This window comes from Narcine bancroftii, chromosome 14, assembly GCF_036971445.1.
Source record: "Narcine bancroftii isolate sNarBan1 chromosome 14, sNarBan1.hap1, whole genome shotgun sequence".
Lineage (NCBI taxonomy): Eukaryota > Metazoa > Chordata > Chondrichthyes > Torpediniformes > Narcinidae > Narcine > Narcine bancroftii.
This window is the reverse complement of record NC_091482.1, coordinates 1,638,914-1,660,836: the sequence shown is the minus strand read 5'-3', so window position 1 is coordinate 1,660,836 and position 21,923 is coordinate 1,638,914. Positions and strand designations below refer to the sequence as shown.

The 21,923-nt window shown below is 50.9% G+C and overlaps 1 protein-coding gene across 2 annotated transcripts; it reads left to right on the top strand.

Moving 5' to 3' along the window:
- Positions 1 to 1,698: 1,698 nt before the first annotated feature.
- Positions 1,699 to 20,763, top strand: aldocb (aldolase C, fructose-bisphosphate, b). 2 transcript variants are annotated; one of them, XM_069911678.1, is made up of 9 exons: positions 1,699 to 1,806; positions 8,354 to 8,493; positions 9,764 to 9,975; positions 11,679 to 11,733; positions 12,993 to 13,153; positions 14,196 to 14,279; positions 17,378 to 17,552; positions 18,419 to 18,618; positions 19,908 to 20,763. In XM_069911678.1, the coding sequence occupies exons 2-9, from the start codon at positions 8,382 to 8,384 to the stop codon at positions 20,001 to 20,003; spliced, it is 1,095 nt and encodes a 364-aa protein (XP_069767779.1). In that variant the 5' UTR covers positions 1,699 to 1,806; positions 8,354 to 8,381; the 3' UTR covers positions 20,004 to 20,763. The 2 variants fall into 2 exon arrangements, with proteins under 2 accessions (XP_069767779.1, XP_069767780.1); XM_069911679.1 differs by lacking the exons at positions 1,699 to 1,806; positions 8,354 to 8,493 and adding an exon at positions 8,534 to 9,275.
- Positions 20,764 to 21,923: the final 1,160 nt, after the last annotated feature.

Below are 21,923 nucleotides of genomic sequence, written 5' to 3'. Positions count from 1 at the left end.
TAGGGTAGTATGGGGAGGATCGAGAGCCTGATTGCTGTTGGAAAAAACACTGTTCTTGAACCTAGAAGACTGGACTTCAGGCTTCTGTCTGAAGGGAGCAGTGAGAAGAGGTTGTGGCCAGGGTGATGGGGGTCTTTTATGATGTTGGCTGCCTTCTTGTGTCGATGACTTTGGATAGGAGGTCAGAGCCCATGATGGGCTAGGTTTGCCACTTTCTTCAGCCTTCAGCATTCCTGGGCACTTGTGTCACCAAGAGGAATGAAGCATAAAAGTCTGCAGATGCTGTGATTATTGTCAAAATACAGGAATGCTGGAGGAACTCAGCCGGTCTCGCAGCGTCCACAGGAGGTGAAGATATATTACCGATAGTTTGGGCTTGTGTTTGCCAAACCAGGCCGTGATGCAACCAGTCAGTCCATTTCCCACAGTGCACCTGTAGAGATTTGAAAGACTGATCCAAGTCTCTTCATAACTGAGATATTCTGTGCTAGAGGAACTCCACTGCACCCTTCTCTAAACAATCGCATCCATCCTGACATGCAACGTCTCTATTGTGATGGGACAAATGTTTTCTAAATGTGTACCAGAACCTCCCTGCCCTGACATTCTATACCTTGGCTAATGGGACAGTAACTGCTTCCACCTTTGTGGACAGTAAGGTCCTTGTGTTCCTCATTACTGCCTGGGGCTCTCCTTCATGCCCTTGTGAGATTCCTCCAATTATCAGGACTAATGCCCATGCTCTCCCCAACGTGGTTCTAAACTGGAGACCGTCATCTGCAAACTTATCCCACCTATGTTCACATTTGCATTGTTGGAATGTATGAGAAATTGAGGGTCCCAGAACTCATCCACTGGTCATGGGCTTCCAACTCTCCAATCTCACCTGCTGTCTGTCACCAAGCCCTGGAACCCCTAGGCTACAACCCTTTGGGACCAGTCTGTCATGAGATCTCACTGAGGGCTATGTACACACCACACGTCACTGTCCTAATCAGTACATCTTGTTGAAACAACCCCATGAAATTAGTGACAAAGAACTTCCATCAACCATTTGTTGATGGTCTCAAGTGCGTTGGCCGTCATTGCAGGAGGGATGGAATTCAGGAGCCGGGAGGTTCTGCTGTTACTGTACCAGGTCCTAGTGAGGCCACGTCTGGAGAACTGCGTGCAGTTCTGGTCTCCTCACTTGAGAAAGGCCAGAACGAGGGGACATGGCCTGGAGATCCAGCTTTTCCCAGAGGGTGGGGAATCTGTGGGATTCGCTGCCGTTGCAGCACTGGAGGCGACCTCAGTAAATACATTTGTCAAGGTTGGAGAGATTTTCACATAGAAGGGGATTAAGGGATATAGGGAAAAGGCAGATGGAGATGAACCCATCATCCGATCAGCTGTGATCTCATTGAATGGGGAGGGGGGGGGGCGGGTGCAGCCTCCTGCTCCCTGGTGGAGAAACTCAGCGGGCCACGCAGCATCCTGCTGAGATTCTCCAACACATCAGTGCACTGCCCTGTCCCGCAGACCTGGTCGGTGGGAAATGCCCCCGCACGCCCTCCTGCCTGGCTCCAACTCCACGTCGCCCCACACTCTCCCCGCTCAGCTCTGGCCCCCACCGCTCAGGGTTCGGGCTCCCACTCCTGGGCGGGGGGTGTGGCTCTGCCCCGCCCGTCTTCTCTGCGCTCCGGTCCCGGGGCGGAGTTTCCCTCAGTCACGTCACTCTGCGACATCACAATCGCCTTATTAACCCGCGGCGGAGCGACCAGAAGCGCATTGAGTGTTCAGGAGGCACCGTCGGAGCAGCGGCTGGTGAGGGGGCTGTGGGGGGCGGGGCGGCTGCGGGGATCGCGGGGGGGGGGGGACTCCGGTCGCCTACCACGCTCTCAGGCACAGATTGAAATGGCAGCAGTTTCGCCCAGGGGGTCGCAGAGGGTTCGGAGAGGTCAGGGGTGGACGATTCAGCCTCACTCCGGCGAGAGGGGAATCCGCACCCTGGTTGCAAGTCACACTAGAAAAGTGAAGCTGCACACTCCCCAAACCATGGAAATATTCTAATAAGTTTTGGAAACCTTTTAAAGGGATGGGGTGCAAAAAATCCTCTGAGATGAGTGTTCTAGCCCCGCCGATGGTCTATAGCCACACTGGGGACAGAGCTTCCACGGAGCTCGGCGGGTCTCGACGCAATGTGCGTAGGGCTGCAGATCTGGAAATGTCCGCATCACAGCTCAACAGAGGAGAATTGGAGGGGGGGGGGAGAGAGAGGGTGGGGGGGGAGAGAGAGGGCGAGGGGAGAGAGGGCGAGGGGAGAGAGGGCGAGGGGAGAGAGGGCGAGGGGGGAGAGGGCGAGGGGGGAGAGGGCGAGGGGGGAGAGGGCGAGGGGGGAGAGGGCGAGGGGGGAGAGAGAGAGGGCGAGGGGGGAGAGAGAGAGGGCGAGGGGGCAGAGAGAGAGGGCGAGGGGGGAGGGAGAGGGCGAGGGGGGAGGGAGAGAGAGAGGGCGAGGGGGGAGGGAGAGAGAGAGGGCGAGGGGGGAGGGAGAGAGAGAGGGCGAGGGGGGAGGGAGAGAGAGGGCGAGGGGGGAGGGAGAGAGGGGGGGCGAGGGGGAGAGAGAGAGGGGGGGGCGAGGGGGGAGAGGGAGGGGGGGCGAGGGGGGAGAGAGAGGGGGGGGCGAGGGGGGAGAGAGAGGGGGGGGCGAGGGGGGAGAGAGAGGGGGGGGCGAGGGGGGAGGGAGAGAGAGGGGGGAGAGAGAGAGGGGAGAGAGAGGGCGAGGGGGGAGAGAGAGAGGGCGAGGGGGAGGGAGAGAGAGAGGGCGAGGGGGGAGAGAGGGCGAGGGGGCAGAGAGAGAGGGCGGGGGGAGAGAGAGAGGGCGAGGGGGAGAGAGAGGGCGAGGGGGAGAGAGAGGGCGAGGGGGGAGAGAGAGAGGGCGAGGGGGGAGAGAGAGGGCGAGGGGGGAGAGAGAGGGCGAGGGGGGAGAGAGAGGGCGAGGGGGGAGAGAGGGGGGGGAGAGAGAGAGAGAGGGCGAGGGGGGAGGGAGAGAGAGAGAGGGCGAGGGGGGAGGGAGAGAGAGAGGGGGAGGGAGAGAGAGAGGGGGGAGGGGGAGAGAGAGGGCGAGGGGGGAGGGAGAGAGAGGGGGGGCATCTAATGCAATGGGACGGAATCCTGGTGGATCCTCCATTTCACTAAAACCCCATCCTGTTCGTGGGGGGGGGAATATGTCCTCACCTTCCCGAACTCCGTGTCTAAGGCCGGGGAGGGAGGTTGGTGACGCTGCAGAACGACGAGCACTGCACTGCACTCCTACAGCCATGGCTTGGCCAGCGCTCATGTCCCAGACAGACGGTGGGGAGTTCGCTCCTTGCCCTGCAAGGTCACGGACACGGTTAAAGCACATGTCAGCGCCTTGCTGCGGTCCTGACTGCAAACCTCGTGTCACCTTGACTGAGGGGAACTAACAGAGGCGGCTCGTGGTGTAGATGAGCAAGGCTGTGGTATGATATGATCTTAATCGTCTCTCCTTGTAATCCGTCCGTGACTTTCACCCATCTGCTCCGACCACCGTCCCAGGGGGCTGGGGAAACTCGGCGGGTCATGCGGCGTCCACGGGAAGCGAACGGCAGGGATGCTTCAGGCCTGAGTCTGCAGCGCTGAAAATCACTAAGTATAAGGGTGAAGGAGAGCTAGACAGGGACCGAGCCCTCACCGCTGTCTCTAGGCTCCTGCTGTGCCTATTCCCACGAGCTGCTGGGCGTTCTGGGCTGCTGTAAGCTGTGTTGGTCTCTCCAGTTCAGGCTTCATGTCAAAACACAACGCTGGAGAAACTCAGGAGGTCAAACAGTGTCCTTTATGTACAGAATGTTTCAGGCTGGAGCCCTTCATCAAGGGTTGGACAAGTCGGCCGACTGGTTACAGACCGGGAGATCACTTCACTCGGTCAGCATCAGTCCCACCGTCCAACCACTTCAATTACACACCTAGTGTTTTACACATTTAACGCCACGTGTGTAAAGGTGCAGAGATGCGGCTTGTTTGGCAAGGTCCAACAGTGTTGTGCTGGCTCTCTGAATATGGTTCCGGACTCTCCCAAGGTCTATCTGTGGGTGGGGGTTCTGTCACTGGCTAGACCTGGTTCCCCTTACCGTCTCCCACCTGCCCAGCACTGCAGTGGCAGTTCGGCCCACTAGGATCTACCCCCAAAATGGGATCTCTCCCTGCACCCCACCCCCACTGACGTCAAGCCTTCACTTTCTTTCCCCACTTGGATCTACCCCACTTCACACACACCAGCCCCCCGCAGACTGGGATCTAGCCCAGACCTGCTCCTGCTTTGATCATCTGATTGTGTCTTATCAAATGCTGAAGATGTTTTCCCTCCACTCCACCATCACGGATGAGTTGGGCTGAAGAGCCTGTTCTGTTGTGTGGCTCTGGCCTGACCCTATCTCTCTGCTCATCCCACAGCCATAGCTGTGGGGGGTGGGGGGTGTTTCTGCAGCTGAGTATTGTGAAGATGTGGCCTGCTGTCCTTCATGAAATGTTCCAGACACAGATGTTCCCCCCCCCACCCATCCACCACTTTGTGTCCCCCAGATCCTGCTGCTCCTGCCTTGTCCTTTCACCCATTTTTTTGCTTGACCATTTCCACGTTTGTTTGCTACCCTCTGGGAAGGTGAAACTCTCCCTTTGTACCAGCTTCTACTATTTCAACTCGTCTAGTTTATTGCCATCTAATTGCACAAGAACAAATTGTTCTCCGGCCTCTGTGAAAACAACCAGGCCCTTACAAACAAATGATACATATGCAGGACAAGTTTTCATATACACCAAGAATTAAATATTGTTTTGTTCAATTGAGTCTCAGATGGCCATTCAGCGTTCTCACTGCCCGTGGGAAGAAGCTGTTCCTCAGCCTGGTGGTTCAGACTCTGATACCTCCATGACCTCCTCTCACCCACCACCTTGGTTTCTCTAGATATCAAACCTCTATCTAGTCCTCACTTTGCCCGTCACTGTCTACCCTTGGAACCATTCCCCTCCATTTGTGTTGAGATCCATGACCGGGGTAATTTTTTTTAAACAGAGAGTTGTGAGGGCCTGGAACACATTGCCAGGGATGGTGGTGGAGGCTGGAACATTAGGGGCATTTAAGAATCTCAGACACATGGATGGAATAAAAATTGATGGTTACAAGGTAGGAAGGGCTTAGGATTTTTTTGGGTATGAATATATGGGTCAGTACAAAATTGAGGGCTGAAGGGCCTGTTTTGTGTTGTCACATTGTATAGCAATACAGAGTGCTGTATCAATGTTGATGGGTCATTCGTGCTGCTCCTACACCCTTGTTCCCCAGATCCTTGCACTTCTCCCTGCCCTCACTTTGCATGCTCCTGCAGGGTCTGAGTCGGGGGTGGGCTTCCCAACCTTTACCCTCGCTCCAAGTTCAAGGTGAGCAGCACTGACTGGCATGGAAATGGTAGCTGCTGCAGGGAGATGGTGATCCTTTCCGAATGAGATGGCCTCATTGATCCTCTGCTAAGCAGGCAGCAAGACCAGTGAGGGGGATGGGAAGCCTCGGTGTTCAGATGAATGCTGTGTCTCTGCCTGCCAGTAAACAACTCGAGCTAACATCAGCACCTTTCAGTGTTGCACTCTCTCTGCATGCAGAGCAGAATCTCTGTGCTCTTTGCAAGGCATTGCAGCAGAGGAGAGGCTTTATTCATTAACCTTTTCCTTTCCCCGACACATTGCAAGACGAGAGTTCTCAACCTTTATATAGAATCTCAGTATCAGGAAATTTGTTGTTTTTTGTCAGCAAACATTCATAGAAACTTCCTAATGAGAAAGTCAAAGTGAGGCCGTGTCTGTGCTTCATTGATTACTCAGGAATCTGATGGCAGAGGGGAAGAAGCTGTCCTTGTGCCGCTGGGTGCTCGTCTTTAGGCTCCTGTACCTTTTGCCCAGTGAAGAGGGCATGGCCTGGGTGGTGGGGGTCTTTGAGGATAGAGGCTGCCTTCTAAAGACCCCCCCCCCTCATGTCGACGTCCTCGATGGAATGGTCTGGTGCCTGTGATGTGAGTTAACAACCCTCTGGAATTTATTCCTGCCCTGAGAGTTGGCACCTCCATACCAGGCAGTGATGCAACCAGGCAGAATGCTCTCCACGATCCACCTGTAGAAGTTTACGAGAGTCTTCAGTGACATACCAAATCTCCTCAGATACCTCACAAAGTATAGCTGTTGGCGAGCCTTCTTTGTGATTGCATCAACATGGAGGTTCCAGGACAGTCCTCAGAGATGTTGACCTTTAGGTGCTCTGTGGTTAGTAAGGGATTACTGAAGGTGATATGTGAGTGGAAACAAAAATGTTGAGAACCCACTGTTTCTAGGGCCCCAGAAACGATCTTGCTTTGAATTTGACTATTTTTGTTCCATCTCCAGCTCCCCTTCTTGTGGCCTCCAGTCCTTGGGTTGGGCAACCCCCCCCCTCCTCCCAGGTGAAGTGGGTCTTCACCATCCCTCTGCTTCCACAGTGAAGCCAGGAGGGAGGAAGGGGTGGGGGGGCGGGGGGATGAGCATAGGCAAGAGACCTCGAGTGGAGATGTGAATAGAATGCAGGAGAGGCTGAGAATTGAATGGGGAGGGGGTTGCTCTGTGAATGCAGATCTGGGGGGGAGATGGGGGGGGAAAGGATTCATTAAAAAGAGATGGTTGTTTAGTGGAATCAGAGGTCAATGCCATCTGGTTGGATGGTGCCCAGTCAGAAAATGCCCCTCACTTTTGACTCCTCATTACCATCTGATCTGAACCAGCTCCTGCTTAACCCTATCAGGGGTGATCCGATCCCATCAGGCCCTGGGCTTCACCCCTATCAGGGCTGATCTGATCTCATCTCCCCAAAGAAGGATCAGTAAGATGTCAGATAAGCACGTGGGTGAAAGAAAATAGAAGATGTGAGTTCATTGTGGAGCAGGTTTGTATAGGTCAGTACAACATCATGGGCTGAAGAGCCTGTACTGTGCTGGAATGTTCCATGTTCAGTTGGTGAGTGTGTTCAGGGCAGATGGATAGATAGATTGAGAGAACATTTTTTAATTTAAATGCGGACATATAGCACGAGCCTGTTCCGCCCAATTACACCCCTGGTACATTTTGGAGGGTGGAAGGAAACTGGAGCCCCCGGGGAAAACCCACACAGACATGGGGAGAATGTACAAACTCCTTGCATACAGCGCGGGATTTGACCCCCGGTCCCAATCGCTGGCACTGTAACAGCGCTGCACTGATCGTTATGCCAACTGTGCAATAACTTGTGCTAGTGTGAAAGGAAGTGAGTTTCAGCCGTGGGTGTAAGGGGCAGAATTGACATGGGGCAGGATGGTCCACATAGCCTAACCTGTCTGTCTTTGTTCAGCTTTCCCTCTTTTCTGTGGACCCTGCACTCCCTCATTGCACTCCTTTATGCCCGCCTCCTGTTCCAAATTCCCTGTGTCAGAGGAAATTGTTTCTCTCCAGTTGAATCTTCACTGTTCTTTAAATTCTCGAGTGGACCTCCACTCTCCAGACTCCACAAACCAACGCACCTGCCCAGCAGCAGAACGCAGCAAATGGTGGAACTGCTTGTCAGACCCTCCCACTGATCTTTCATGGCTCCTGTGCTCTTCTTCTCTGGTTCCTGCTGGCCCAATCCCTGTTCTCCCTCTCTCCTGCCCAATCCCTGTTCTCCCTTTCTCCCCCATCCCTCTGTCTGTCTCCACCCACTTCCCTCCCCATTCACAGCCATTCTCCCCCCCCCCACCCATTTGTTGCTGTGCCCACCCTCCCTTATCCACCTATTACCTCCCGACTGTGGAACCGGGCTCCTTTCCACCCCTCTCTCCTCCACCATTTTGCTCGGGCGCCTGCCGACATTTTGCTTGTACCGTGACGAAGGGCTCAAGCCCAAAGTGTTGGTTTTGTATCTTTTGCTGTATAAATGACGCTGTTTGAACTGCTGAGTTTCTCCAGTGTCGTGGTTTTACTTCAACCCCAGGGTCTGCAGGTTCTGCCTTTTAGCTCCTCTTTTGATGAAAGGATCATATTTGATATTCTGTGCAAAAAGGGAAATGTCACCACAAAAGCCAAGTAATGAGCTGGGGCAACAATCTGACTGCAGTGGGAGTTACGAGGTAGAATTCCAAGCCCTCCCATCCACGTGCAGGGTGCAGTCAGTCTGCCCCTTCCTTGCTCCTGTTTGTATCCCCAGCGGCTGCTGGGTTGTTTGTTTCTAAGGTTAGTGTTGTTGGGGGTTGAGCAGGGGAGGGAGGGGACGGTTTTTTGAATCAGCCGCGTGCGACTGACCTGCGGATCTTGTACTCTCTTTCAGCTTTGAGCACACGCCCCACGTTTCGAAGATGACGTTCCAGGCCCCGGCGCTCACTCCTGAACAGAAGAAGGAGCTGAATGACATTGGCCTCCAGATTGTTTCCCCGGGAATGGGCATCCTGGCTGCTGATGAGTCTGTGGGTCAGTGTGTGGGGGGGTTGGGGACGGCTGGAGGAGGCACAGAGAGCAGGCCCTGTCCGGGCCTTCAAATACTGCGTGTACAACCAATCTTCACATTCACCAAATATCTGAGAAACCAACATCAGGGCCTGGGTGTGGGAGTCCCCCATCTAAAACCAGTACCTGCAATGATCTGTAACCGGGAAGTGTTTTCCATTGAGAAACCTCTCCCATTGTGGGTTTGTCTGTGCATCTGAACTGAGTGCGTTCACCATTCGGGGCCCCAAACAGTCCTTCCGAGTGAAGAAACATTTCACTTTTGAATTTGCAGGGGTTATCGACTGCATCTGGTGCTCCCACCGTGGTCTCCTCTACATCGAAGAGACTGGATGTAGACTGGGAGATCACTTCATTGAGGACCTCAGCTCTGTCCGCTGCAATAGCGTGGATCTCCCAGTGGCCACCCATTTCAATTCTCCATCCCATCCCCTTGCTGAGGCATCTGTCGTGTGCACCGCCAGACTGGGACCACTCGTAAATTGGAGGAACAACACCTCATCTTCTGACTGGGCAACCTCCAACCGGATGGCATTCATCTCAACTTCTCCGATTTCTGTTAAAGCTCCTCCCTCCCACCCCATCCCCCAAAATATTCTTTCTATCTCTCTCTCTCTCCCCTTCTCCCATTCCCTTCTATCTCCTTTCACTGAGCCAAAATTGATTCTCACCTTTCCTCTTATCCAAGGAACACCTCTTGTTGGTCTGGACCCCTCCCCCTGGTGATGGGCGCTATCAATAACCCGGTCAGTTTTTATTCTAACACCTTCCTGATTATACTTTGACCTTGAAGAAGGGTTCAGGCCCGAAACATCAGTAATACGTTGTTACCTCCTGTGGACGCTGCGAGACCCTCCGGGCTCCTCCAGCATTTCTCTGTGTTTTTACTGCAATCACAGCAACTGCAGACTTCTGTGTTTCACTGAATGTTTCCTGCTCAGTCCCTTTCTGTCCACCATTTGTAAGGTAAGGTGCTGTACCAGCTTCAACTGGAAGACTGGTAGCTGACCCCAACAGTGCCAGAACTCCCCTTCTGTTGGACAGAGGCCTTTTGTCTCTTTGCCACAGTCTCGAGGGGCTGATTGATTTTTGAGGTCGACCAGCTGGTGAAGAAGTTCAGGAAATGAATCTGGAGACTGCTGGGCCCTGCCTGGTTCCACATATGCTGGAGCTACCCAACGTACAGTCCGCCGCTGTTGTCACTGATCAAGGCTCTGTCTCGTCCTGTTCCCAGGCAGCATGGCCAAGCGCCTGACCCAGATTGGCGTGGAGAATACTGAAGAAAACCGCCGTTACTACCGCCAGATCCTCATGACAGCCGAGGACCGGGTGAAGAACTTCATCGGAGGGATCATCTTCTTCCACGAGACGCTGTACCAGAACGCAGATGATGGGACACCCTTTATAAACATCATCAAAGAGAAGAACATTCTGGCAGGGATCAAGGTACGTGGTTGGGCAACACGTGGAGAGAGTGTCACACTGACAAGGTTCATCATTGGGGAAACCCCCCGGTATCTGCCATCTTATGGGGATCGCAGTTGCCTGAAAGTCATTCTTTCAACACCCAACCTGCATTAAGAATAAGCAGTTTAAAAGGCAAAATGTGCTGTAGTCCTTAATTATGTAAGGTTCACTTTAATCAGGAAAATCCAGTAACTCACCAAATGGGAATTTAAATTTGAACCCCGACGGTCACTGGCGCTGTGACAGTGTTGCACTGACCACTTCACTAATCGAGCTGCCGTCATAATTAACCCCGACCCCCCCCCCCCCCCCCAACTAAGTTTCAGATTAAAGCCTTACTAATGTTCCCAATATGAATGAAGACCCTGACCAGGTAAGGATCAGGAAACTCTGCGGGAGAGTCGCCCCAGCAGGGAGCAGCATCTTTTCCCCCAATTCTATCTATTTGGTTATTTATTTATTTTGCCGGTTGCTTGAATCCCAGGTAACGGGGATTTTACTGTGTTCTTGTGTGAAGCACGAGGGTGCCGTGCTTTGCTTGGAGGTCAATGTTCCAATCCCAGCTGTAAGGCGGCTGAGGGTGGTGAGTGAAGTGACAGGTAGTACTGATGCCATCTCTATCGACTGGTTCAATCCTAACCTTGGGTGGAGTTTACATATGGAACCGCAGCATGGTTGACGATGGGCCGGATGGCCAACTCCTATGTTCCAATGGCCTAAATGCACATTTTAACCTGGCTTGGATCTCTCTGAAAGGCTGTACCTGAAGAGAGGGGAAGGGGGTGGTTTATTTGTGCTTCCAGTTGTGCATGTAACCAAGCACTTGTACAAACGTCACTCCTTTCAACGTTAGATCTAACTGCCTTCATATGAGTTATTTCAGCGGTAGTTATGGAGACAGAATTATTCTCTCTGATTCCAGACATTGGGTTTTCACAGAACTGCTCGAACCCGTCATTTGTCTGATTAGATCCTGGGTATCATGTGTCTTCCAATTCTTGCCTTCCTCTGTATTCCTTTGTGCCCCTTCCCAACGTTCTAACATCTCGGGTTGAGGAAGATCTCAGTGTTGCACAGACAGAAACTACTCCATAGCAGGCCTGAGGTTTAACATTTTAATTTAGACATCCAAAACGGCAACAGGCCCACAAGTCCATGCCCAATTACACCTGATGGTATGTTTCTGAATAGTGGGAGGAAACCGCGGGCCCCGGGGAAAACCCACGCAGACACGGAGAAACTCCTTACAGACAGTGTGGGATTCAAACCTCGGTCGTGATCGCTGGTGCTGTAACAGTGTTGCGCTAACTGTTACACCAAACGCGTCAGCCACTCGAATGACGACTCAAACTCTTCAACCCTGGGATTCATGGGTTGCTGCACAGTTCAACAGCTCCATCCAAAAGGTGTTCGTCGTGGAACACTGGAGCCAGGTCAGATCTTCACACAGAGAGTGGTGGGGGTGTGGAACGAGGGGGAACTTCTTCACACAGAGAGTGGTGGGGGTGTGGATCGAGCTGCCAGCTGAAGTGAACGCGAGCTCAGGGCCTGTTTCTGGGCTGTAACGTTCTAAGGTTCTTGGATTCTGAAGTCAGGTGTGAGATGTGCCGAATACCAATTATTAATGTTCATTTTGTGTTTGAAACCCGAGGTTCTTGGACTAAGCTGTCTTGTCTTTCCAGGTTGATAAGGGTGTTGTCCCCTTAGCTGGAACCAACGGAGAGACCACCACTCAAGGTACAGGATCTGTGTATGGAATGTAGGGGGGAGAGCTGGTGTGTGTGTGGGTAGGTGGATGGGGAGGAGTGCTGCAGCTTGTCCTACCCGTCCGTGGTTCAGTCGTTTCCGCCTCCCACTCTATCGCCCATCTTCAGTTTTTTGCTCTTGTTTTGCCTCACTTTTTCTGCCACTCAAGCTGGCTTGTCCCGAGTTGGAACGGCCAGGGGCCTGAAATAAGAATTGTTTCTCCTTCCCCTGAATGTGGTTGTGCATTTCCAGCACCCGGGTTTGATGGATGGGTCGTTTTGTCTACAATGTCAATGAATTGCAGGAGTGGATGGATCAGTTATATTTGTGAGTTAAAAGACACAGTCCCTCTGAACAAACTGATTAATTTTTAAAAATTTAGTTTAACACGTACAGCACGGTGTCCGGCCCAGGGGCTCCTGCTGCCCAATTAAACCTACAGCCCTTCATTCGTTTTTGAATGTTGGGAGGAAACCGGAGCCCCCAGGGAAAACCCACAGAGTCACAGGGAGAGTGTACAAACTCCTCACAGTGTGGGATTGAACCCTGGTCCTGATGACTGGTGCTGTAATGGTGTTGTACTAACCGCTACAGTAACCATGCCATCCTGATTAGAATTGAGATAGAAATCATCTCTGTCAGATCTCTCCAGCTCCAGTCTGTCAATAATCACCAGTATTCTCGGGTGACCAGTTAATTCTGAGTGCAGCTCATGTTGTTTAAGAACCTTCCGTCTGTCAAACTGTGCATTGGTTAATGGGCCAAGGAGGTCCTATACTGAGGGTTGAAGGTCACTTGGGGCATGAGAGGAAGAAGGTGGGAGGAACATCACACACATGTGAACTCATGGCAACATGGTGAAAGAGCTTGTGAAGCAGGTTACCTGATTTGCTCCCTTTACCCCGTCTCATCTACACTTTATCTCCTCTCCCACCCCCCATGTTGGTCCCACTTCCTCCCCAATCAGAATATCCTGATTTTCTAAGTAACCAAAACTCTGATCAGAATCGGGTTTATTGCCATGAGCCCGTTATCATGAAATGTGTTGCTTTGTGGTGGTATTGTGCAGAACAAGGTGCGAAAATTCATTTCCTTAAACACAAAATTTAAAATATAAGGTGCAATAGAGAAGGTGAGGCAGAGTCTGTGGCTCACTGTCCATTCAGAAATCTGATAGCGGACGGGAAGAAGCTGTCTCTGTATCAGGAAGAATGGCTATTCCTGAAGCTAATGATGTTTTGATTTTGAAGGTTTGGATGGATTAGCAGAGCGTTGTGCTCAGTACAAGAAAGATGGAGCAGACTTTGCGAAGTGGCGTTGTGTTCTGAAGATCAGTGCGACAACCCCATCCTCACTTGCGATCATGGAGAACGCCAATGTCTTGGCCCGCTATGCCAGCATCTGCCAGCAGGTACAGTCCTGAGGGTTCCAGGGAGCTGGTTCCAGTGTGATTATGACGAAGCATTTTCAGTTCATTCCTTGGCCAGGTGATCTTGTCTCCCTTCAAGCTCCCGTCCAAATGAAGAGTGGTGTAGATTCTCCAAGGGTCCTCTTGGTAAAGTTTACATTCAGTGTAAAACTGCACTCTTGGTGCAGAAGCTATGACTGGAAATGAGAGGGTTATCAAACGAGAAGTGTTTGACACCTCTTGGCCTTTAGTTGTTGGAATTTAGGAGAATGGGGGTGTCTCATTAAAACATTTTGAATGTTAAAAGGTGTGGACAGAGTCAATATAGAAAGGTTGTTTCCCCATAAAATAGAACCATAAAGCACTACAGCCCTTCTAGTCTGTGCCAAATGGCCTGTTTTCTGTGCTGTAGTGTTCAATGGTTCTATTCTATGGGAAACATGGGAGAGTCCAGGACAAGAGGGCACCACCTCAGGATTGAAGGACATCCACTTTGAACAGAGACGTGAAGGAATTTCTTCAGCCAGACAGTGGTAAATCTGTGGAATTTGTTGCCACAGACGGTTGTGGAGACCGGGCATTGGGTGTATTTAAGGCAGAGATTGACAGGTTCTTTATTAGCCAGGGCATCAAAGGTTATAGGGAGAAGGCTGGGCAGAGGGGCTGAGAGGGAGAATGGATCAGCTCATAATTAAATGGTGGGGCAGACTCGATAGGCTAAATGGCCTATATCTGCTCCTGCCTTCTGGTAAACATATTAATGCTACCCAGACAAGTCGCAAGGTCCTTACTCTATGGATTAAAAATCAGGAATAATTCCAATGCAGCCTCAAAATCCTCCTATTTCAAAGGAGGGAATGGAGTGGCGGAGGTGGGTTGCATTGGCCTGGATTCTGGATGTGGCTCAGTGCTGTAATAAAGGGCAGTTTGCAAAACCAGTCTTGTTCAGTGGTGCCTGTGCAATACTGCTGTCAACAGACAAAAATCAAGGGGAACAATGACTAGATTCTACATTCCTTCACCATTTCCAATCCTTGTGTTCTAGAATGGCATTGTTCCCATCGTGGAACCGGAGATCTTACCTGACGGTGACCATGATCTGAAGCGCTGCCAGTATGTCACAGAAAAGGTGGGTTGCAGAAAGTGTTTGGGTCCAGACTGTGCGTGTGTCCTGGAGCCATTCCAAATCTCCTCTACCCAGTGAAATATATCCAAGGGGTACCCACTGTTGCAACATCGCCTCTCCAGAGGCGCTTGCAAGCTGGGGCAAAGTTGATGTGGAGATCCGGCCTGTTGCCCAGGCAGTGGGGACCCCCCCCACCATGATAAGGAATGATGGAAGTTGATGCAGGTTGGAGCCAGCACCATTGGAGTTGCTGTGCCAGGGCTGGGTGCGACAGGTCAGTCGCCTGAAAGATTCAATCTATTGTCAGAGTAATAAAATTTCTGTTTGCCTGATGTAAGGCAGATGGATTCGCCACCAACAGGAATTACCTGAAGTACCTCTTACAGTAGAAAGAGAGAGAAGCAAAAGAGAGCCCTCCCCCCTGAGTCACCATGGATTTGCCTCCAGCGCTTCCTGCAGCCACACAGTCCAGTCCAAACCATTGACAATCCGAGCTCCAGATCTGAACCTCCGATACAGTCAGGAACCCATCCTCACCCTTGACACCTCTTCGAGTTCCGGTACCTGGTACCCCTCCAGCCAGTTCGAGCTAATCCCCAGCAGCTGCAGTTCCCACGGGTTCCTCGCCTTGAGTCACCAGCCCCGCCGCGTGCACTGGTCCATCAGCCACAGAGCCCCCTCACTGGTTTGCCGCCATGATCACCGTCCCCATAGACCTTCTCCTCCGCTTCTCCCTCTCAGATAGTGCGTGATCTTCCCTTCCCATGCTCTGCTCTAGTCATTCACTTCCCTGATGTCTGCAGCTCCTCATGGCTGCTGCCAATCTTTGGTGTTGCCAGCTTGGGTGCAGATCCCGCAGTCGCGGGATCTCAAAGCCCATCTCAGCTCACTCAATGGGTCATTCAAAGCGTGCAGAATCGACTGGGTGGCTGAACCCTGCAGGAGAGCTGTGTCTCCGCTCCCTCACTCCCCACAGGTCCTCACCAGCGGCAGAGCTGCTGCGACAGTGGCTCCGGGAGCGCCATCATCATAAACCTCAGGATTCCTGACTCTGGAATTTTCCTAAGCATTACCTCCCAAAGCCTTTCCCGTGAACGGGTAGAGCGGAGGGTTGAAATCAGAGTTTTCCTCTTCTAGATGAGTTACCGTCTGTTGTTAATGATCCCCATCGGTCCAGAGCAATGGTTTTCAAGGCGCCAGTGGCCCGCCTTTACCCCTTCTGTCACTGAGAACTGCTCCTCTGGACACAAGAACTACACCGCACGTGAAGGCCAGGGGATGGACTTGGTTGGCAGAGGCTGTTTGAGTCACACATCGTGGAGAGCATTTGAGCAGCAGTGGGAGCTTGTCCCCACGACCACCCTTTGGCCATGACAATCTCACCATAATGGTGAGAATCTGAGGGTGGAGTAAATGATAAATGTACAGACACACAGAAAACAATCGTGGTCAATGAAAAAATCTAATGACTGGTCTTTTGCATTCGGAACCCCAATTACACGCTTAGTGTAGTGGTGAAGTGCATCGCTTTTTACTGCACTAGCGATCAGGACCAGACCAGGGTTCCAATCCCACGCTGTCTGTGAGGAGTTTGCATGTTCGCCCTGTGTCTGCGTGGGTTTTCCCGGAGGCTCCAGTTTCTTCCCAGAGATACAGCACGCCAACATGACCCCCAAATACACCATGTCACCCATTAACCCACACCGGGCTAAAGTAGCCACTACTGCATCTTTTTCAGGGCATCAGGATCTGTAGTTTTGTGGAACTCCCTTGTCTTTTTTTTAAATTAAAGAGTTGACTGGTTCCACTCTGGTAATGCACACTCTGGCCCCTTCTGAACTAATACCTATCATAAACATTTCCAGGATTGAGATTGAGTTTTCTGGGACTGTACTCACTGGAATTTAGAAGACTGAGAGGGGATCTTACAGAAATATAAAATTGTATAAGATAGAGGTAGGTAAGTTGTTCCCATTGGTGTGTGTGGGGGGGGGGGCAGGTCCAGAATGAGGGACATTCAGGGGAGTAGATTTAGGACGGAGATGAGGTGGAACGGCTTTTCCCAGAGGGTGGGGAATCTGGAATTCGCTGCCTGTTGAAGTAGTGGAGGTGACCTCAGTAAATGTATTTAAGACCAGGTTGGATAGAATTTTACATAGTCGGGGAATTAAGGGATCTAGGGAAAAGGCAGGTGGGTGGAGATGAGCCTATTCACATTGAATGGGGGAGCAGGCTTGACGGGCCAATAGCCTATTTCTTATATTCAGGTGCCCTAAATGGACATTTAAGCCTGGCTTGGATCTCTCTGAAAGACTCCACCTCAAGAGTCCTGGTTGTGGATATGGCCAAGCAATTAGTTTATCCAAAATACTAGTTGCATTTTGGAGAGAATGGAGACCTTTTTCTTTCCCATCACGTTTGTACCTGAAAATTGTGCAGATGAGGCTCCCTGTAGTAAGTAGCATGGTAGTTAATGGTGTCTGCTGGTCAATTTGGGACCAGTCTGAATCACAATGTATGCACGTACCCAGATGAACTTCTAGCCATTGGATTTCCATAAACTGGGCTGAGAAACCTTTCTTGGAACTTTCCTATGGGAAAATATGGTCAGAGTCAGAATTTATTGTCTTGAACATAACACAAAATTCATGGTTTTGCGTCAAAATTGCTATAAATTACATTTTAAAAATAAATAAATTAGTGCAAGAGAAGAGAAAGTGAACCAGTGTCTGGGGGTCGTTGCCTGTTCAGGAATCTGATGGCAGCAGGGAAGAAGCCACGGACACTCAGTGACTCGGGGGGGGGGTGCTCGTCTTCAGGCTCCTGTAACTTTCCCCGATGGTAGCATAGTGAAGAAGGCACGGCCTGGGAGGTGGGGGTCCTTGAGGATAGAGGCTGCTTGCTTGAGACACTGCTGCCTCTGGTCGATGTCCTTGACGGGTTGAAGTCTGGTCCCCGTGATGTCGCAGGCTGAGTTCACTGCTCGCTGTAGCCTATTCTTGACCTGGACATTGATACCTCCGTTCCATTTAGTTATAGAACCAGTCAGAATGCTCTCCACTGTACACCTGTGTCGCACCAATGTGTTCTCTGCATTTCAGGTGTTGAGCGCTGTCTATAAAGCACTAAGTGATCACCATGTTTATCTGGAAGGAACTCTGCTAAAGCCCAACATGGTGACTCCTGGCCATTCTTGTCCAACCAAGTACACCCCTGAAGAGATTGCCACTGCCACAGTTACTGCTCTGCGACGCACTGTCCCTCCTGCTGTCCCAGGTATGAGGATCCTCCATCAAGGTCAGGCGTGATATGGCTGTCACTGGATTGTGACCAGACTGATGTTAATGGGGGGCAGAGTGTTGGTGTCATGTCACTGAGTGGCTGTGGTGTATAAAATTACACCTTGATGTGTTCACTTTTTTCCTTCAAACATGACCAGGGTAGTATAGAGAGCAGAGACATGTAAATGACATTTATAATTATCCAGGGATCTTAGAAAACCATCGTTGTGGATCACACTACATCTGGTAATCGGGTTAACTGCACGGAACAGAGGACTGACCTGAGCAGAAAAGTTACTCTTAGCATTTCTTCTCTTCTGTCCAAAAGTCACATTAAAATGTGCTCCAAGTTTTAAATGAACTCTAGAGCCTTGTGTTGCAGCCTACTCACCTTGTAGAACATTGCAGCACAGAAACAGGCTCCTTTGGCCCTTCTAGTCTTTGCTGAACTATTTTTCAGCCTAGTCCCACTGACCTGCACCCAGTCCATACCCCACCCATCCATGGACCTGTTCAAATTCTTAAAAGTGAGCCCACATTTTCCACTTCAGCTGGCAGCTCGTCCACACTCCCACCTCTTTCCTTCCCCTAAGCTTTTTCCCTTTCACTCAACCCTTGTTCTCGGGTTTGTATGTCACCCACCTTCAGTGGATAAATCCGACCTACATTTACTCTGTCTGTCCACTTCACAATTTTAAACACCTCGATCAAATCTCCCCTCGTTCTTCTCTGCTCCAGGGAATAAAGTCTTTGCAAGGTTAACTTCCAGAACACACTCCTTGAGCCACCAGCCATTTTGGTGGCGGGATGGTGCAGCTGTAAGTTAGACCTCACTCTCCACTCTTGTCTGCTTTCTTCCAGGCATCACGTTCTTGTCCGGTGGGCAGAGTGAGGAGGAAGCCACCATCAACCTCAATGCCATCAATAAATGTCCACTGCCAAAGCCATGGGCACTGACCTTCTCATTCGGCCGAGCCCTGCAGGCCTCTGCACTGAATGCCTGGCGTGGGGAGAAGGAGAACTTGCAGGTTGCACAGGATGAGTTCATGAAACGAGCTGAGGTAATGCTTCTGAGGATTGGAGGTTGCCCATGTGCTGTGGGTCCCCAGAGGGCACGTAGACCTGGTCTCACATACAGTTCAGATGGGGATTCTGACCTTCGTCAGCTGACCGTGGACATTTAGTGATGACCAGATCTGCTGACTTTGAAGAGGCAGTTTCCTAACGGGTACCTAGGCTGCAGCAAGATAAACGTGGGCGTCAAGGTCAGTGTAGTGGTTAGTGCATCGCCATTCGAGTGCCAACGACCCATGTCTGCGTGGTTTCCTCCCACCCTTCAAAAACTTACCAGGTTTTAGGATAATTGGGTGTAATTGTTCTCGTGGGCTGAAGGGCCAGTTACCGTGCTGTGACCTTCACAAGATGAATTGTCTGAGGTTGCTACAAAGGAATTGTGTTGAATTTTGAGGTGGGATTGCATAGAACAATACTAAGGTGGGTGAAGAGGATTGGTTGAAGGGAGAGGTTTAATGGGCTAAGTTGAAAAGGATGGGTGGTCACAAAATTGAATTGATTCCAGATTTACTATCAGAGCACACATACGATATAACATACAACCCTGAGATTCTTTGTCCTGCGGGCGGGGCAGCATTACCACAAATTGGTAATGCAAAAAAACTGTACTCAGTCTACACGTAAACAAATAAGGAAATGTAAACAAACTGCAATACAGAGAGAATTTAAAAATCACTAAAGTGCACCAAGTCAGGGTCCTCAAACAGGGCCCTGATGGAGTTGGTCGTTGAGGAGTCTGATGGTGGAGGGGGAGCAGCTGTTCCTGGACCTGGTGGGTGCGAGTCTTGTGGCACCGAGACCTCGTTCCTGATGGCAGCAGTGAGAACAGAGCGTGTGCTGGGTGGGGAGGGTGGGTCCCTGTAGATGTTGGTGGGGAGGGGTTTCCCTGTGATGTCCTGGGCTGTGTCCACTATCTTGTGCAGGGGTTTACACTCAGGGGTATTGGTGTCTCCATCCCAGACCGTGATGCAGCCGGTCAGCACACCTTCCACCACACCTCTGTAGGAATTTGCAAGGGATCCTGGTGTTGAACCAAACCTCCAGTCCTTTGCCTCTCCTGTGAATTGGGAATATTAATTGAAAAATGGGAAAGGCACAAATAAGTCGCAGGATTTAAACAGACTGAGAATTTAAAAATGTGAAGTGCCAACATTGGCCATGAAGCTTGGGTCTAGGGGAATTGGTCCCCTCGGTGGGCAGGAAAGTCAGATTTTCTGGCCTTTTTTTTGAAACAAGAATTGCTTTCTGCTTCATCTGGCCATTCCCTGTCTTGCAGATGAACAGCTTGGCGTCCCTCGGGCAGTACGAGCCGAGCACTGAGAGTGACGGGGCCGCCAGCCAGTCTCTCTACATAGAAAACCACGCTTACTGAAAGGATACACGGGGAAAGTAACGTAATAAAATCAATGGAAAAAACACGATGTTCTCCCATCGGCTTCTCGTTAACAGCTGAGCCGCAGCCGTTGCTGCCAGTTCGTCCTGCCCCTCACTGCCTGCATTGTTACATTGTGTAGCCGTGACTCGCATATAGGAGTACGGGCAATACCTTTCCCCTCACTCTCCAAATCCTGTCCACCGGATGTCTTGTGACCTTTCAGTGTGAATAATTAGATCCTTTATTGCTCCTCTGGAACATTTCAACCAGTGGTTTTCAACATTTTTGATTCCAACTTCAGTAACTCCTTAACCACAGCATCCCATGCCATTCGTGCTCTGAGGTGAGTGAGGAATGACTTAAAGTGGTGCCGAAAAAGATGGAGAACCACTGGTTGAAATACCACTGTATTAATGTTAGCTGCTTTGCCCTTTAAACCACCCAGGCACGTGAAGAAGAACTTTGTGATCATGGCTAGAGATCAGATATTCACTGCAGCTTGTGGTGTCATTGAGTGAATGTGACTGCATTGCCAAGCGGCATCCCAGGGTGGCTGTCCATGGGAAGATGTCGCAGGGATTGTGGAGAATGTGCAGCATCAGCTGAAAAATGCTTCCGGATGGGGTTCCCTGCTCTATCCCCGCAGAAGCGCTGTTTTTAGCGCGAACCTGTCTGTGGACGCGATTCATTGAACGTTGTGCTTGAAAGTATTTTGTTCTATTTAACTGTACTAACTCAATAAACCTAGTCAACAACTGGTCTAGTTGTCTGTGACTTGATTAAACATTAAAGTGGATTTGTAATTCCAGTGGAAAATTCCCAAGCCACGTTGTGAAACCTTGTGGTAAATTACGCAGATGCTGGGGTTGAGAAAAGTGCTGGGGAAACCCAGAGGGTCATGAATAGGAGGTAGACGGTGACCATGCCTCAGGGAGCAAGAAAAACTGGTGAATACCTGGATGAACAGGGAGCAAAGGGAAGGGTAACACATTGGAGGTCGACCATCCTTGCAACAGCAGGGTAACCCCCCCCCCCCCCCCCCCCAGCGCAGGCCACTTTAATGCTTCACCGCCACGTCTGGCCCTGGCCTCATGTCCAAGGCCACCCTCTCAATAGAGTGACAGCACCTTGCATTCCCAATCCCTTGGTCTTCTCCAAACGGCATTAATATTGGTCTCCGATTTCCAGTCATCCCCTCCCCAGTCTCTCTTTCTCTCTCCTTTCCTCCATCTCCCCACCCCCTTTCAGATAAATACTATACAAGCCATTGTATAGGTCGACCCAAATTTCCACCTAAAATGGTGGTTTTGAGCGATACCCTTTGTATAGGATGACCCAAAACCTGCCACTTCCTGCTGACCAGGGGATGCTGTTACTGTCAGGTTCTGTAACAGGCCATTTAAAGCCTGTACAGAGCTGACAGCAGCTACCCTGGGCAGATGGACCCCATGGAGGAGCATGTGTGAGACTGGGTTGGAGCCGGCGGGAATACGGTAACGGTGTTTTTTTTAAATATAATTTTTTATTTTTCACACTCAATCATCAACCAACATATGTACAAATGTATTTCATTAAATTTACACAGTGGTCTTTTAACCATATAACCACTTACGGAGTGGAAACAGGCCATGTCGACTTTTCGAGTCCGCACCGGTTCAAAACCTCCCGCTCACCGCCAATAACCCTCCAACCCTCTCACCTCCATGTACACATCCAACCCTCTTTTTAATGATAGAAGGGACCCTGACGCAACTATCTCATTCGGAAGTTCATTCCATTCTGCCACCACTCGCTGAGTGAAAAAGCCACCTCTTTCTCCTAAAGTATAGAATATATACGTATGCAACCCAGTGAAACACAGCGTAGAACGATAAGAGGTGACGATACAAGGTTCTGAGAGGAAAGGGGGGGGGGGAA

Coding starts and splice junctions, on each gene's coding strand:
- aldocb (XM_069911678.1), top strand. CDS start 8,382: ATGACGTTCCAGGCCCCGGCGCTCACTCCTGAACAGAAGAAGGAGCTG. Junction 8,494..9,763: donor GGCTGCTGATGAGTCTGTGG/GTCAGTGTGTGG, acceptor TCCTGTTCCCAG/GCAGCATGGCCAAGCGCCTG. Junction 18,619..19,907: donor AGTTCATGAAACGAGCTGAG/GTAATGCTTCTG, acceptor CCTGTCTTGCAG/ATGAACAGCTTGGCGTCCCT.